Below are 11,649 nucleotides of genomic sequence, written 5' to 3' on the forward strand. Positions count from 1 at the left end.
CCCTTCCAGCATTTGGCCAATGAGGAGCATTTTTATTAGGTTCTAATTGACCTTTTAAGGTTGTATATGTTTTATATGATGTTGCTGTTGTAGACTGTTGTATGTTTTTCTTTTTGTATTTGCAAAAAACTTATGTTTAAATTAAACGTGATTTAATAAAATTGCCAAAAAGTTTTGACATTAGACAGTTTTACCTTATAATAAAACATGATTCATATTCTGCCATAAAGGGACATATTCTGTCCTATGTACACTCTGTCAATGAAGTTGAATGGGGTGTAAATCATGGCAGAATTTGACCCCTATAAAGAAGATGTGGGGAGTCAGAAGGCATCACTTGCTTTACACAGTCACTTTTACAACTCTAGACAGATGTTAATAGAAATAAGTTCCCCGGGAATCACAAAGGACTTTAAAGGGTCATCATCAGCACTCACCAAGTCAGCCATGGAAACTAATCAGCGAACTGACCTACCTTCTCATTCAGGGGACGGAAGTCTTCGTCCAGAGAGACGATCCGAAACAGAACTGCAGAGGGCATGATTGAGAGAGGAAGAGATTTTCATTGTTACACCTGCAGCTGCTCACCCAGGGACCATCATCATTGAGGCAGCTGCGGTGTGCATGCCTGGCCCAGATGCAATGACCCATGGACACATGCAGTGTTGGATGCATGCACCACACTCCCCAGCTTTGTGACTAGTGGGGAGGATGTGGGAAGGCAAGTTTACTGCCAGCTGTACTAACTTGGTGATGAGTTGTGGGGTCTCTGGGGAGGCAGGGAGGATTTCCTGCTCTGTATCTAATTCCCCACCTGATTCCCTGTACCTGTTTGTCCGGGTTTGTAGACGGGTTTGTCCGTCTGGACAAAGACCAGGCTCTCTGAGTTCTTGACCAGCACTGATTTCCGGCTCCTGAACTCCAGCGTCGGCCCCTTCACCAGCACTGTGAGAAACGCTGCTGATGAGCTGCTGGACTTTGGAACCTGGAGAACAGCAAAAGAGCCGCTGCCTTAGAGATGCTCCCCTCTGCACTGAGCCCTTGGAGGCTGGAGTTGTACATGGAACCCAGCCAAAAAGGTCACCACGTACCTACCAGAATCAGGGATTGTGGGATCTTGGGCTCTGCCAGTCTGACCTCACTCTGGTTTTGCAGGACTCTTCTCCTCCATCCTCACTAATGTGTCCTCTATGCTGCCAGAATCTTTGCAGTGATGGGGCCTCCACCACCTCCTCCAAAGGAGACTCTGCCTGCCACCCCCGGCCATGCCCTCCCTACCAGGAGTCTCTGACTCCTCCACCCCAGTAGCTCATATCTTAAAACTTCCCCCAGCATCTTAGTCTCAGCTTTTCCTTCTGCCCATCTCCCCTTGTGCTGCCTTTGCCAAGACTGGGGGTCATTTCCCTTCCCTCGTTATGCTCCTTCCTCAAAGGGATTGATGGACTGTGATCATGTCCCCCCAGCTGTGGATCCCAGAGATGAAGGAAAATGGGAAGCTACATTTGATTAATTACTTCTGGGCTGGGTCCATTTTCTTCTACTGTCCCCCCAGCCAGCCTTGAGAGCTGCAGGGAGAAACCCTGAACTGGCCCCTGGGAGAAGCACAAGATGAGCTCATGGACGTTGTGATAAATAAAGGGAGGATAGCTCCTTTGATGGACACCCAACCCACCAGTTAGCTGTAAAATCCCTCTTAGTGTGTTCTCTGCTTGCTTTACCTGTAAAAGGTTAACAAGCCCACAGGTAAAAGAAAAAAAGTGGGCAACTGACCAAAAGAGCCAATGGGAAGGCTAGAACTTTTTAAAATGGGAAAAGAAACTTTCCTTTGGTTGTGGTTGCTCTCTTTGGTCTGCAGGAACACGGAGCAGCAATGCTATAAGCAGAAATGCTGTGTAAGGTTTGAACCAGGTATGAAAAATTATTTTCCATACCTAGCAGGACTCATTGGGATAGGGAAAGTTTAGGTAGATATGATCAGGTTATTTCTTTATTTTGGCTTGTGGATCTCCTCTGTGCTAACCCCAGATGCTTTTGTTTGCTTGTAACCTTTAAGCTGAACCCCCAAGAAGCTATTTTGGGTGCTTACTTTTTGGAATTGCTCTTTTAAAATCTAGCAAAAGCCTAAGTTCCAGATATATTTTCTTTTTGTTTTTCATAAAATTTTCCTTTTTTAAGAACAGGATTGGATTTTTGGTGCCCTGAGATGTTTGTGCATATGCTGTTTGATTAGCTGGGGGCAACAGCTAATTTCCTTTGTTTTCTTTCTCAGCGCTTCCCCGGAGTGGGGTGAAAGGGCTTGAGGGTACCCCACAGGGAGGAATTCCCAAGTGCGCCTACCTGGGTCCAAGGGTTGGGTTTTTTTTTGCATTTGGGTGGTGGCAGCGTTTACCAAACCAAGGTATCAGAGAAAAGCTGTAACCTTTGGAGTTTAATACAAACCTGGAGTGGCCAGTATTAATTTTTAGAATCCTCGCGGGCCCCCACCTTCTGCACTCGGAGTGACAGAGTGGGGATTCAGCCTTGACAGATGTCAATGGTCTCGAGGAAGTTTTCTAACCTCCTCCTTCCAAGGCCTTCTTTCCGGTCTCACTCAGAGGCTTGTGGAGCCCCCTGAGAAATGGGAGACCAGTCCTCAGCCGCAAGGTCAGCACTGACTCAGAGAGAAAACCACCCAACAAAGCCAGCCACACCACAGCCTGTAGCACAGCCTCTCCCAGCATCGTGCCGGGCACTGAGCTCAGCACTGACTGAAGATCACTCCTAATGAGTCACCCACAGCACTGCCAGGCCTTGCAGGGGTTAGTCCCAGGCTGTCACTATCTTACAGACTCAGGCAATAAACGCTGTGGGGGTCAGACACTCACTGTGAACGGGACACACTTGAACACGTCCTTCTCCGACACCACATCTGCGATCAGGCTCCTGTTCTCCCCTGCGTATTCCAGCGTGGCGCTCAGCGTCACAGACTCGTTCAGGTGGGTCAGCTGGATACAGACCTTTTCAGGACCGTTGGTGTGGATCAGAAAGGGCACTAGCACCATGTACTGCCTGGGAAGGGGAAGGCCCAGGTCAGAGAGACGGGGATGGGGAATGGAGAAGGTACTGATGAAAGGGCATTGGTTAGTGTGGCAGCCAAATCCCCGACCATCCATCTGCACTGTAATTTGTACATACAGGAAGGTGAATTTCATTTTGCTTTTGTAACATACTAGCCAGTCTGCTCAGTCAGCCAGGACCCTAGGACACCACCTGGAGCAAAGGAACTAGTTCTGTGCTAACAGCGATTGCTGTCCAAGGGCTGTTTGTTTAGGCTCCCAGCAGGGAGTGGGGATGGCTTGAAAAGTTCCAGGCTGTTAATTGAGGTTTGTGTATCCCACAGCCCCTTGCTGTATTATCTGAACAGGGGGCAGGGAGCTCAGATGAAATGCTTGTTGTATCTCCATGGAGACTGGCAGGCAGTTACACAGGAGTGTGGATCAGGGCTTTTAATCTAATCTCCTCTCTAGCTGTCTGTCGATCTAGGTGTGTCACCTGCTGCCCTCAGTAATGGAGAGATACAAATGTACGGATGGCTGTGTGTGCGCTGACATCTGACTGTAGGGAATGGCCATTGTGCTAAAGGGGCAGCGTGGCCTAGTGGACAGGGCTTTAGCTGGAGAATTCCTTGCTATGCCTGGATGTGTCAGTGACATGCTGTGTGCTACTGGGCTTCACTGCTTTGTGCCTCAGTTTCCCCATTTCTGATATTGGGATCCTGAAGATGCTGCTTACACCCCACCCCTTTAATGTGCCTGGAGATTTTTGGATGAAAAGTGTTCGCTTACAGGTTCAAATGTTAGTGAGGACTTTGCCCAACTTGCCGGCAATGACAACCACAGAGTGATTTGGGCTACAGAAGGAGATCTCACCGGCCGTGGCTGCAGCCTGCTGACTCAGAGCAGAGACGCTGGCAGAGCCTCACTGCTGGGAGGCTGGACGTGCCGCAGTGTGAAGCTCCCTGGGACACCCAGCTTTCTGCCGGGGGGCTGTTCATCTTGCTTAGCCAAGATTTCAAAATGACAGAGTTAGGTAGGAGTAGCCTTAACCTGGCTCTGATTAAATTCCACTTCGCCCTTTGTTAGGCCTGAGCCAAAGCCCATGGAAGTCAATAGGACTCTTTCCATTCCCCTCAGTGGGCTTTGGATCAAGCCCTGAGTGATTTTCTCTTTACCTTCAATCTCAGCCAATAAAGGCTGGGGGCTGATTCTCCCCTGCCTGGCACCTGGTGCAGAGTGAGTGCAAAGGGAGCCTGAAGCGCGCGGTTCTGCTCTGGTAGCATTTGACACCTACTCTGCCCTGCTGTAAATGGTGATACGAAGAGCGAGGCCATGGAAAGCCAGGGCCTATGTTTAGCGCTGCCAAGTGTCCTGCCTCATGTGTGACACTCACCCATTCGCAGCCCTGTCACATGTCCCTGCGGCTCAGCTGGATTCTCACACATCAGAACAGAAAAGGCCGCACACTACCAAAACCTGACACTGCTCCAGTGCTTAATTTGTGCCAGGGCTTACCAGGGCTGAGCCCCGGCACCTCTAGGCTTGGCAGTTCATTGCCCTGGCACCTCTGGGCTTGTAAAAAAATTGCTTGAGCCCTGGCACCTAATTGCTTGAGCCCCAGCATCTCTTTCATTACAAATGAAGCACTGCGCTGCACACACTTCTCCCTCGGGGGTGAGGATGACAGAAGGAACAACACGGGACAGTCGTGTTGCTTAACACTCTAGTGGCAGGCTCGCTGGTACTACAGTGATTAGCACAGTATGAGAGCCTCAGTGAATAGCTGAACCGTAAGCAGGCAGCAGGCAGTTTCCTGCAGTTGCCCCTTGGCTGCTAGAGGCAGCTGTGGCATTTGCTGAGCCGACAGCCAGGTGCCTCCTCTCCCTCTGCTGGATCACAGCAAGCAGCCTGGAGGTGATGACAGAATGTGAGAGACCTGATACTGGCCCCAGGCTCCCCCCGGTACAAACCCCCAGCTGCTGTGACCCAAACAGCTCAAAGCATCCCAGGAGTTCCAGCCTTACCACTCAGTAACAATAACCCCAGCAGCTCCGCATCTGACCCTCCTGGGCACCTCCTACCCCAGCCAAAGCTGCCAGGTTTTGTTCAGCTTCCCGGTGAACACCACCCCTTCCCTCTTCCTCTCCACCCAACCAGCTTGGGGCAGAATATGTCAACTGTAAACTAAGCATATATGCAAAATAGTCACTAATATGCCGATTACTTCATTAAACAGCATAAAATGCCTCATGGAGCAGAATAAAACTTGTGACTGGCATCACATTCTGTTCTTCCCTTGCCCTCTCAGCCTGCTTGAACTTTAGTTTAGACCGAGAGAATAAGACTGCACACAAGGCAGGTCTCGGTAAGACAGATGGAGAGAAGAGTGGGGCCTCTCCTGTGCAGCAGGATGCAACTGAACACAAAACTGCAAGTGCTTCTTCAGCACAGAGGGGGTCTTCTCTCCATTTAAAGGTGCAGGATGTAGACAACATGTCTGACCAGACACAAGCTACATGCTCAGAATGGAATACAGCTGGGTGAAAAAAATCTGATGAAACTGTTTTCTGTCGGACAGTGTAGTTTAGTCAAAATGGAACCCGTTTGTGGGAACATGTCGAGTTTGACCAAGGGCCCAATTGCAAAATGATAAAACAAATGGTTTCAACTTTCTCGTTTCAATAACATCAAAATGTTTCATTTTCCCTTTAATATTATGTTGTAGTATAATATTTCTATACATTTACATTATAATTATTCAATATTATTGTAACAAAATGTTGTGACATTATCAAAATGAAACATTTCCATGTTTCTGAATCAAAATTTTCTGCAGTTTCCTTCCTCTCAACATTTAAACTGCACATTCCAATTTGGAATTAAAACAAATTTTAAAATGTCAGGCTTTCCGGTGGCATGGCAATTCCGGTTTCCAGCCAGCTATAGATTGTCTCCCTGTTCTGTATTTGTATAAAGCCTAGCACAGTGCGGGCCCTGATCCATAACTGGGGTGCATAGGCACTGCTGCGACACAAACAAACAATTCAAACAAGGCATTCGTTGGGTTAAGAGATCTGACATTGGAGTTATGGGACTAGATCCCTCCCCCACTGAATCAGGGCAGTGTATATTGCACCTGCTCATGTACACCAGCGAGGAGGGTGCTACACCAGGAGAAGGGAGTGTGCATTGGAGGGTAAATGCTCTAATCTATGCTGGGCTCCAGGGGAACTCTCTGCCAGTCGACACTGCCAAAGGGATACCCTGAGTCCGTCCAGCTCCTGGCTGAGCTTGGCCACGCGCCCTCTTCAGGCCCCTCAATGGAGGCGAGGTTGCAGCCAAGTTGCTAGTTTGCAGTGCCCCAGGTGGATATTCCAGCAGAGTGTGCCACTGCCAGGGTCTGTGCTGACAGTCAGGAATCTAGGTCACAGACTCTCTTTGGGAACAAGCACAGTCTGTGGCTGCCAAGGGAAGCAAACTGGCTTTAAAGAAGAAGAGAAAAGAGAAACACTTTTCTGAGCTCTCCCTCCCAGGCAAGGAAACTGGGGCCCATCCATGAAAGGTACCACAAGGCAGATGGCATATTGCCCATGAAACCACAGGGAGAGCCAAACTCCTGAAGATGTCTAGGTAGGGATACAGCTAGAGAGAGCTGTGTGGGGAGCCCCAGAGTGGAATAGCAGGTGAGGCTGCAGGGCTGGACTGAGTGGCATTGGCAGAGCTGCGAGGGGGATGAAGGAAAGAAAAGAGAACACAGCATGAGCCCGTGCATGTGCAGCTTACGGTTCGGTGGTGGGCGAGGTGTCTCCAGGGAGGAGGAAGAGGAGCAGGAGGAAGATGCTCGGGCCACCGGGCAGCCTGTCCTTCCCCATGGTGCAGAGTGAGGGTGGTGAGCGAGGCAGACACACAGACTTGTCCGCTGGCTCCCTGCACCCTGGCTGTCCGCTGCGTCTGCCCCTTTATACCTCTCTCTGCAAACAGCCCCCGGGAGGGGCGAGATAAGGGCAGGGGGCCAGGACCATCTGGGAAATGGAGAGAGGTACGTGAGGAGGAGCCAGAGCCAACAGCTCTGACTCATGGCACAGAGACTGTCCCTGGCCAGACCCTGACAAACTGGGGGAAGATATTCATTGGAGGTGTTCATGTGAGACACTCTCCTGCAGGGCCGTAGCAACAAAGAACGTGGCCCCCTCCGAACATATGTCCGGGCAGGACCCCTTACAATGCAGAAACTGGAATGCGGCATTTTTTTTGCCACTTTTAGGGGCCCCCTTCCTTGCGGGTCCCCCTCCGGTCAGAGGGTATGGAGGACGCTCGCTACGCCTCTGCTCTCCTGTGTCTGAACCATTCACCCCCAAACCTGTTTGTATCACTCCAGCAGCACTCTGCGGTGGTTGGAGAAGCCCTTTAGCTCATTACAGGGCCAGTCCAGCATTCTGTGGGGATTGGAACAAACTCCCAAATCCTGACCAGCGTTTCCAGAGAAACCTTTCCTGTTCCTATGCTGTATTCCTCTGGTATGATAGCCAGCTACTTCCAATAATATCCCTCCGGTACAGCTCACAGGGGGTACCATTTTGTGTACCATTGCCCCCTGCTGCATGGTGAGTGTCAGAGCTGGCCATGGGTATAAAAGTGCCCTTTGCTGGCTGCAGGAGTGGAGCTGCCCCTGTAGTGGTGTGTTTGTGCCATTGCCCTTGTTAGGAGTGCATAGAGCACACTTGCTCATGTGCACAGAGCTAGCTCTGGGCATATCAGTGCCCTCAGTTGTTCGAGGGAGCAGGAAGCTGGTGCTAGTCGTGAATGGTCTCTTTGGAGCACAGTAAGATTGGCACACTGGGGATCTAAACAAAGGAGGGAAAATCTTGTGAGAGAAAGTTGGGAGAAGTGGGTTCATTTCTCAGCCCTGCCACCGATTCACTGTGTGACCTTGGGCACGTTCACGCCCCTCTCTGTGCCTCAGTTTACCCATCAGTAAAATGGAGGTAATGATCCTGACCCACCTGGCAGGGGCGTGTTGGGCTCAACTGACTAATGATTGTCAAGTGGTTTAGGATCTTCTGATGGGAAGTTCTATAGAAAGGCAAAGGAAGAAGTCCTTTGGCGAGCAGATGGGAAAACAGAAGTAGACATTCTGAAGATTAATCCCTTACCCCATTAGGGAATTAAGATCATTCAGGGAGTGTGGGCAGCCCCTGCCCTGCTTCCACGAAACAGAGATCTGAAATACAGGGGAAACCTTAGTCAGGGGAAGGATGGATCTTATTCAGCTCCCCAGTAGACCTGGGAGAATGAGTAATTTTTCAGTTCCTGACAACCAGAAGTTTTCTAAAGATTTACTGAAGCGAAAGGTTGAAAAAAATTGTTTTGGCTCAAAAGAAAAATTTCATTCACCCTGAAAGAAAACATTTCATTTTTATGTTGAGTCTTTTTTTTTTTTTTATGTTTTTGAGTATTTTAAAAATAAATTAAAAGAAATTTTGAAAAGACAAAAAAAAAAAAAAAAACCCCAAACCCCTATAACATTTTATTGGAAAATTTCAAAACAAAACATTTTCTTTTTCTGGAATTTGGTTTAAGGTTTCTCCCCCCAAAAAACTAAAATAATTTGCAAAACGTTTTGCTGCTGCCCAAGCTGCATTTTTGCTGCCAAAAAAAGAGACTTTTGTACAAAAAATATCACTCAGCTGTAATCCCAAACCCACACAGGCCCAGCTCTAGTCACTTCCAGTACAAACAGTTGGAAAAGACAAACATATGGTGAGGTTATGCAATTGGCTGTGTGTGATAACCCAGCCTTCACCCCACTGTGGGTCCAGGAGTGGGAAGTGAAAACATGTGAAGAGTTAGTATAGTACTTTAAAAGTCCTTGGACCACGGACTCAGAGGGTCCTGCCAATGAACAGGACAGTGAGTTAATATCCCCTGCACAGTCCCCTTCATACTGTCCCTCCCTTTATGCTCAAAGGAAATTTTTCATGCCCCAGCTGTCAGTTCATAATGTTTGAGAAATCGGGGCTCAAGAAGGCTCTGTGAAATAATGGTCTTAAGAGAGGTCCAGAGGGGGCTGCAGGGAAGGATGAAAGGTGTTGCCAGAGCTGTGGGGGGAGTCCAGGAATGCATGTGGCACTGGTGCAACCACTGCTGGTATAATGTGCCCTCTTCTGGTGTCTATAATGCAAGCAGGGTGCTGATAAACTGGAGAGGATTCAGAGAAGAGCCACTTAGTGATAAGATAATAGATTGAACTCCTTGAGTCTAACAAAGAGAAGGTTAAGGGGTGACTTGAACCCAATATAAGTTTGTACATTTGATAATGGGTTCTTAACAAGATCCAATGGCTAGAAGTTGAAACTAGACCAGGGGGATCCCCTTCTGACAACAAAATTACTACATGACTCCAGTAGGGGGGACCGAAGCCTGAGCCCGCCTGGGCCCTGCCTCCAGGCGGGGAGGCCAAAGCCGAAGCCCAAGGCTAGGATTGCCAGGTGTCTGGTTTTTAACTGGAATGCCCAGTCGAAAAGGGACCCTAGAGGCTCCGGTCAGCACTGCTGATAGGGCCATTAAAAGTCTGGTCGGTGGCGCAATAGGGCTAAGGCAGGCTCCCTGCCTGCCATGGCTACATGCGGCTCCCGGAAGCAGCGGCATGTCCCCCCTCCGGCTCCTATGTGTAGGAGCAGCCAGGGGGCTCCACACACTGTTCCTGCCACAAGCGCCGGTTCTGCAGCTCCCATTGGCCATGAACCATGGTTAATGGGAGCTGCAGGATGGTGCCTGTGGACTGGCCAGAGCTGCCTGGCCGCACCTCCACATAGGAGCTGGAGGAGGGACATGCCACTGCTTTTGGGAACTACCTGAGGTAAGTGCCACCAGAGCCTGTATCCCGTGCCCCAACCCCCTGCCCAAGCCCTGATTCCCCTCCAAACTTCTCGATCCCAGCCCGGAGCCCTCTCCTGCACCCCAAAACCCTCATCCCCATCCCCAACCCAGAACCCACACCTCCAGCCAGAGCTCCTGACCCCCACACTCCAACCCCCTGCCCTAGCCCTGATCCCCATCCTACCCTCTGAACTCCTCAATCCCAGCCCGGAGCCCCCTCCTGCACCCCAAACCCCTCATTCATGGCCTTACACCAAAGCCCATATCCCCTGTCAGAGCCCTCACCCTCCTGCACCCAAACCCCCTGCCCCAGCCCCCTCCTGCACCCCAAATCTCTCATCCTCGACCCCACATTAGAGCCAGCACACCCAGCTGGAGCCCGAACCCCCTTGCACCCAACCCCCCTGCCCCAGCCTGGAGCTGCCTCACATACTCCGAACCCCTCAGCTCTATCCCCAGCCTGGAGCCTCAGAGAAGAGCCACGGCAGGGGTGGGGCCTCAGAGGAGGGATGGGGCAGGGGGCAGGGTGTTTGGTTTTGTGTGAAGTAGAAAGTTGCCAACTCTACCCAGGGCTGAAGCTGAAGCCCGAGCCCCACTACCCAGGGCTGAAGTCCTTGGACTTTGGCCCGGGCAGTGGGGCTTGGGGTTTGGCTTCAGCCCCAGCCCCAGCCCCAGCAAGCCTAAAGCCAGCCCTGGTGACCCCATTAGCACAGGGTCCCGACCCACAGTTTGAGAAGCGCTGAGCTAGACAAATTTACACTGGAAATAAGGTCTACATTTTAACAGTGAGGGTAATTAATGACTAAAACAATTTACCAGGGGTCACAGTGGATTCTCTATCAGGAGCAATTTTTAAATCAAGATTGGATTTTTTAAAAGACATGCACTAGTTCAAAAAGAGTTGTCTATGGCCTGGGTTAGACATGAAGTCAGAGCAGATGATCACAATTGTCCCTTCTGGCCTCAGAATCTATGAATAGGGGGCTGCAGGGCAGGACTGAGGGGCATTGGCAGAGCTGTGTGAGGAGCCCAGGACTGGGATAGCAGGGGGGCTGCAGGGCAGGACTGAGGGGCATGGGCAGAGCTGTGTGAGGAGCCCAGGACTGGGGTAGCAGGGGGCTGCAGGCAGGAGCGGCGCCAGGGTTTTTGCCACCCTAGGCGGCAGCGCTCCTCTTCTGAGCATTCGGCAGCGGGGGTCCTTCCGCTCTGCATCTTCGGGGCACTTTGGCGAGTGAAGGACCCGCTGCCAAATTTCCACTGAAGACCCGGAGCGGAAGGACCCCCCGCCGCCGAATTTCCGCTGAGGACAGCAAAATGCTGCACCCCAAATCCTGCTGCTCTAGGCAACCGCCTAGGGTCGCCTAGTGGAAATGCCGGCACTGGAATAGCAGGGGCTGCAGGGCAGGACTAAGGGGCATTGGCAGAGCTGGGTGGGGAGCCCAGGACTGGGATAGCAGGGGGTGCAGGGCAGGACTGAGGGGCATCATCTGAGCTATGTGGGGAGCCCAGGGCTTGAATAGAAGGGGGACTGCAGGGCAGGATTGAGGTATGTCTCTGGATAAAGCTTGTGGGACCCCTTTCCCACACCATGGTGGTGCTTTTAGGGTCTCATTGACAAGCCTGAACCTTCATGTGTGTTTGGGAATGAAGCTGTGTCCTGGCTGGCATTAAGCATAGACCACTAGTGGAAGTGGCTGAAAAACAGTCTCCCTTTCTTGTGAAAAAATTAAAATTG

The 11,649-nt window shown here is 50.7% G+C and overlaps 1 protein-coding gene across 1 annotated transcript; it reads right to left on the reverse strand.

Moving 5' to 3' along the window:
• Window positions 1-374: 374 nt before the first annotated feature.
• Window positions 375-6,982, reverse strand: LOC135977498 (alpha-2-macroglobulin-like). The gene is made up of 4 exons (XM_065578781.1): window positions 6,819-6,982; window positions 2,865-3,048; window positions 829-985; window positions 375-528 (listed from the first exon to the last, which is right to left on the reverse strand). Exons 1-4 carry the CDS (start codon window positions 6,905-6,907, stop codon window positions 455-457), a joined length of 504 nt encoding a protein of 167 aa, XP_065434853.1. The 5' UTR covers window positions 6,908-6,982; the 3' UTR covers window positions 375-454.
• Between the last annotated feature and the right edge of the window lie 4,667 nt (window positions 6,983-11,649).

The sequence above is a fragment of the Chrysemys picta genome, unplaced genomic scaffold, assembly GCF_011386835.1.
Source record: "Chrysemys picta bellii isolate R12L10 unplaced genomic scaffold, ASM1138683v2 scaf1, whole genome shotgun sequence".
Taxonomy (NCBI): Eukaryota; Metazoa; Chordata; order Testudines; family Emydidae; genus Chrysemys; species Chrysemys picta.

What these genes read in the sequence shown, in the direction of transcription:
- LOC135977498 (XM_065578781.1), bottom strand. Translation starts at nt 6,907, where the DNA reads ATGGGGAAGGACAGGCTGCCCGGTGGCCCGAGCATCTTCCTCCTGCTC. An exon ending in TCAAGTGTGTCCCGTTCACA is followed by an intron (nt 986 to 2,864) that starts GTGAGTGTCTGA and finishes GCTGTTCTCCAG; the next exon opens with GTTCCAAAGTCCAGCAGCTC. An exon ending in CTACAAACCCGGACAAACAG is followed by an intron (nt 529 to 828) that starts GTACAGGGAATC and finishes TGCCCTCTGCAG; the next exon opens with TTCTGTTTCGGATCGTCTCT.